The 4,217-nt window shown below is 44.2% G+C and overlaps 1 protein-coding gene across 2 annotated transcripts in view; it reads right to left on the bottom strand.

Moving 5' to 3' along the window:
- Nucleotides 1–1,752: 1,752 nt before the first annotated feature.
- Nucleotides 1,753–4,217, bottom strand: part of LOC111960661 (gasdermin-E-like) — a 22,267-nt gene continuing 19,802 nt past the window's right edge. For both annotated transcript variants that reach the window (XM_023982786.2, XM_023982787.2), the window contains exons 6-10: nt 4,006–4,107; nt 3,318–3,445; nt 2,747–3,137; nt 2,445–2,518; nt 1,753–2,169 (exon numbers count right to left, since the gene is read on the bottom strand). In XM_023982786.2, coding sequence (XP_023838554.2) covers nt 1,942–2,169; nt 2,445–2,518; nt 2,747–3,137; nt 3,318–3,445; nt 4,006–4,107 — 923 coding nt within the window. In that variant the 3' untranslated portion in view covers nt 1,753–1,941. The remainder of the gene's footprint in view (nt 2,170–2,444; nt 2,519–2,746; nt 3,138–3,317; nt 3,446–4,005; nt 4,108–4,217) is intronic.

The following is a 4,217-nucleotide window of genomic DNA, read 5'->3' as shown; positions in this document are numbered from 1 at the left end:
CTCTCACCTCAGAGAAGTGTCTGATGCTCTCCCAGTCACCTCATCCCAATCCCCTGGATACAGCCCCTCTCACCTCTCAGAGAAGTGTCTGATGCTCTCCCAGTCACCTCATCCCAATCCCCTGAATATACGCCCTCTCAACGCTAAGGGAAGTGTCTGATGCTCTCCCAGTCACCTCATCCCAATCCCCTGAATATAGCCCCTCTCACCTAAGGAAGTGTCTGATGCTCTTCCCAGTCACCCCATCCCACATCCCCTGAATATAGCCCTCTCACCTCAGAGAAGTGTCTGATGGTCTCCCAGTCACCTCATCCCAATCCCCTGGATATAGCCCCTCTCACCTCAGAGAAGTGTCTGATGTGTCTCCCAGTCACCTCATCCAATCCCTGAATATAGCCCCTCTCACCTCAGAGAAGTGTCTGATGCCCTCCCAGTCACCTCATCCCAATCCCTGGATAAAGCCCTCTCACCTCAGAGAAGTGTTTGATGGTCTCCCAGTCACCCCATCCTAATCCCTGGATAAAGCCCCTCCATTCTCACCAATTAACCACATTACATCTTAGTTTGTAAAGACAACAAGGAATAATAATGATTCGACATCCTTTCCTAATCTGTTCCGCACCTGACTAATTTGTAACGGTTTTACAAGTCATAAAGAAAGAAATGCAATGACATCTAGTATAATTAAGTTGTTCCTTCTCTATCTCTAACAAATCCATCCCCCTCCCCCCTCCCCCTCCCTGTTCTCCCCTAACCCCACCAAAGCCACGCTTTACCCACCTCCCATCTTTACTCCCCTTGCCTCCCAAGCCAAGCTTGTCCCACCCTTCCATCCTTACCCTCTTACCAACCAGAGCCAGTTCATCACCACCTCTCCTCTACTTCCTCATCCATTGTCCTTCATTCACACACAACATATAGCTTGCCTCCACACACCCATTCTCTCCCACCTCCTACACATATTCATATTCACCCTCCTTCACACTCTCCCATTCATATTGCACAGACACATACCCACACATATACCACTCACACCCTCTCACCCACACATAAGCCTACTCACACCCTCTCGTTCTCTCTCTCTCACCCACACACATACCCTCTCACACCCTCTCTCTCACCCACACACACAGAGAGGTTTTCTGATGACAACATGTCTACGTTGTTCAATCACTGTGAATCAGACATCACAGGACATCATACTGACTCCACATATTGGGAGTTATCTCTGAGTAAAGACAGGACCATCATACTGACTCCACATATTGGGGATGTTATCTCTGAGTAAAGACAGGACCATCATACTGACTCCACATATTGGGGATGTTTTCTCTGAGGAAAGACAGGACCATCATACTGACTCCACATATTGGGGATGTTATCTCTGAGGAAAGAATCATTATTAAAAAGAACAACATCTTCATCACCCTGGTATTCTAGACATCAAGATTACCAGGGTGCTGGACTTCCTCTTTGTTTTAATAAGTATACCTTTTGAACCTGGTAGCACAGTAATGTGACAAAGTTTACACTTTCAAATGAGTATAGAATAATAACAGACTTCACAGAAATGTTTTGAATATTCTTTGGACATGATTCTGGTGAACAGTATTTTTAACAGGATTCTGCTTCTGTTCTCGTCTTGTGGGTCACTTGACGATGCTCAGATGTAGGACCCTCCTCCCTCCCTCTGTAATGTGCCTTTATGTTGTATTATCTAATGATTAGAAGAATGGAGGTCGGGACGTCTGATATCGTTTGTTGAACTTTATTGAAAGTGTTACAAGGTTACATACACTGTTGTTCACTAGTTCTTCAGCTCAACTAGTGCAGGAGTCAAATACTGGAATAGAATACTGAGTGTATCAGTTCAAACTGGATTTACAAGTTGCATGGACTCTCTCTCTCTCTCCCTCTCTCCCTCTCTCTCTCTCTCCCCTCTTACACTAAAGAGGCCAGGCCTTTCACAGTGATACTCATGACTAGAGGAAGGTATCCAGGCTGGTCCTTCATCTCTGTCCTCAGTGTGTCCTCCTCTCTCTTCAGTGTAACTTRAGAGTGACCAAAGAGWCTCTCTGTCCTCRSAWACACCTCCTCCTCAGTCAGAACAGCCAGACCTGCKTCTCTCAGAGAGAGGGTCTCCCCACTCCKTGCTGCCACGTGATGCACCTGGAGGACAAGCAAGATTATATACTMCTGTATTATGCCTGTATGGCTGCGTTTAGACAATCAGATCAGCTCTGAAAAAGATCTGATATGATTNCTGTATTATGCCTGTATGGCTGCGTTTAGACAATCAGATCAGCTCTGAAAAAGATCTGATATGATTGGTKAGAAYAAAWTTGATGATTGGGACGATTGGGATTGGGACATACAGTAAAGTATTTTTTAAGATGTATACAGACTTGTTTACCAGTGTAGCAAAAGGGGAAGTGTGAACTCACCAGGATCTGCAGGGCCTMTAAGACTGGAGGACTGCAACAGGATCCCAACACAGASAGACCCTCATCTGTCATTTCTACAAKATAAATATGCACACTTTTTTTTAAAGTTGGGAGCACCAGTGCTACTAATGAACARTTCTTCATTTAGAGCCGTGTGAACACATGCCATGAAACTGGAACGGGAAGTGTTGCAGTTGACAGGGTCAAAGGTTAAGTTACGTAATTATCAAAAAAGTTGTTGAAACGGAACTGATCCACGTAATGATAAACAGATGATGTAATGTAATAGTGCTCCATCTCACCATTCATGGCACTGACAATGAGGTTGATGGAACAGAGCAGTGAGCGTGACTTGTCGTCTATCTGTCTCTCGATGGTGGTGGAACAGAGCAGTGAGGGTGACTCGTCGTCTATCTGTCTCTCGATGGTGATGGAATAGAGCAGTGAGGGTGACTCGTCGTCCGTCTGGCCCTCAATGAGGTTGGTGGAACAGAGCAGTGAGCGTGACTTGTCGTCTATCTGTCTCTCGATGGTGGTGGAACAGAGCAGTGAGGGTGACTCGTCGTCTGTCTGTCTCTCATTTGTTCCATCAGACTTGTGTAAAAGTTCCAGTATGGCCTGGACTATCTGCTTCTCAGTCTCCTCCATAAGATCATCCATGTCCGGTGTCTCACCAACCAACATCTGATCCAGCTGTGAGGAGAGAGACAGCCATACAAGAGTGTAGATGAGAAACTGAAGGGAGGTTTTAAGGATAGAGCTCAAGACAGGTACTGACATACTGAGTGGTATAGTACCTCAGAGACTTTTCTTTAAAGCTCCACTGATTTATTTGAAGTGCTTGTAATKAGCAATAGTGAAATAGTGCCTCACCACATTCTCCAGCACACTGACTGCCTCTCTGTCCTCCATGGTTGTCTTGAGGAGKTGGAGCAGAGAGGAACGTMTGGCTGRTGGCAGGSKTGACAGCASCRYGAAATGARCACTCAGTTTCTRCAGTTCTGTCAAAAGGCAACAGACTGTAAATAAATACTGGTTATAAATACAAAAAATGTACATGTGATGATGTTGAATAAAGTGGAAAAATCATCAACGTAATAGAATGTAGTATTTTTTTCAACCTACTTTTGACCTAAATCCAAAGACATMGTGAATGTGTTTGTTGAATTCACGTTAGTTTACAACCTCAATCAAATGTAATTCAAAACTAGACGTTGAACTGACTGACATCTGTGCCCAGTGGTAAACAACACAAAGTTTGTATTCAGATTGAGAGAATCAGAGGACTCAACTGCCACTTTTTCAAAGTATGTTATTTTCTATGAATTACTTAAAAAGTTACAACAAAGTTGCTGCAATTGTAACTAAAGGATTGGCATTCAGGGCTTCTGCTTCACCCAAATACCAACATCCCGTAGTCCATTCACTACAGCATCACTAAACTTACAGGATACAAACAATTACCACATCAATCAAATCACCAGATGCATTTATACTCCAACTGTAAGGAAAATGAGGAAGGAGAAACATAGCTGCTCTGTCCGTCCAGTGGTGTCATTACCTTGATGAAGAATGCTTTCCTTTTGGAGCGACACGACCGCGGACATTTTGATTGATCTAAACCAGGCCTTTTCAAACCCACCCTTTCCAGAGGAGCACACCTCTATAGCCAAGAGAACATGGTATTAGACCAATGATGTACTGTAACCAGTGAACAAAGCAGGGTTAGATTATGGTATTAGACCAATGATGTACTGTAACCAGTGAACACAG

The sequence above is a fragment of the Salvelinus sp. IW2-2015 genome, linkage group LG4p (genome assembly GCF_002910315.2).
Source record: "Salvelinus sp. IW2-2015 linkage group LG4p, ASM291031v2, whole genome shotgun sequence".
Lineage (NCBI taxonomy): Eukaryota > Metazoa > Chordata > Actinopteri > Salmoniformes > Salmonidae > Salvelinus > Salvelinus sp. IW2-2015.
The sequence above is the reverse complement of the archived record's forward strand: the minus strand, read 5'-3'. Positions and strand labels throughout refer to the sequence as shown.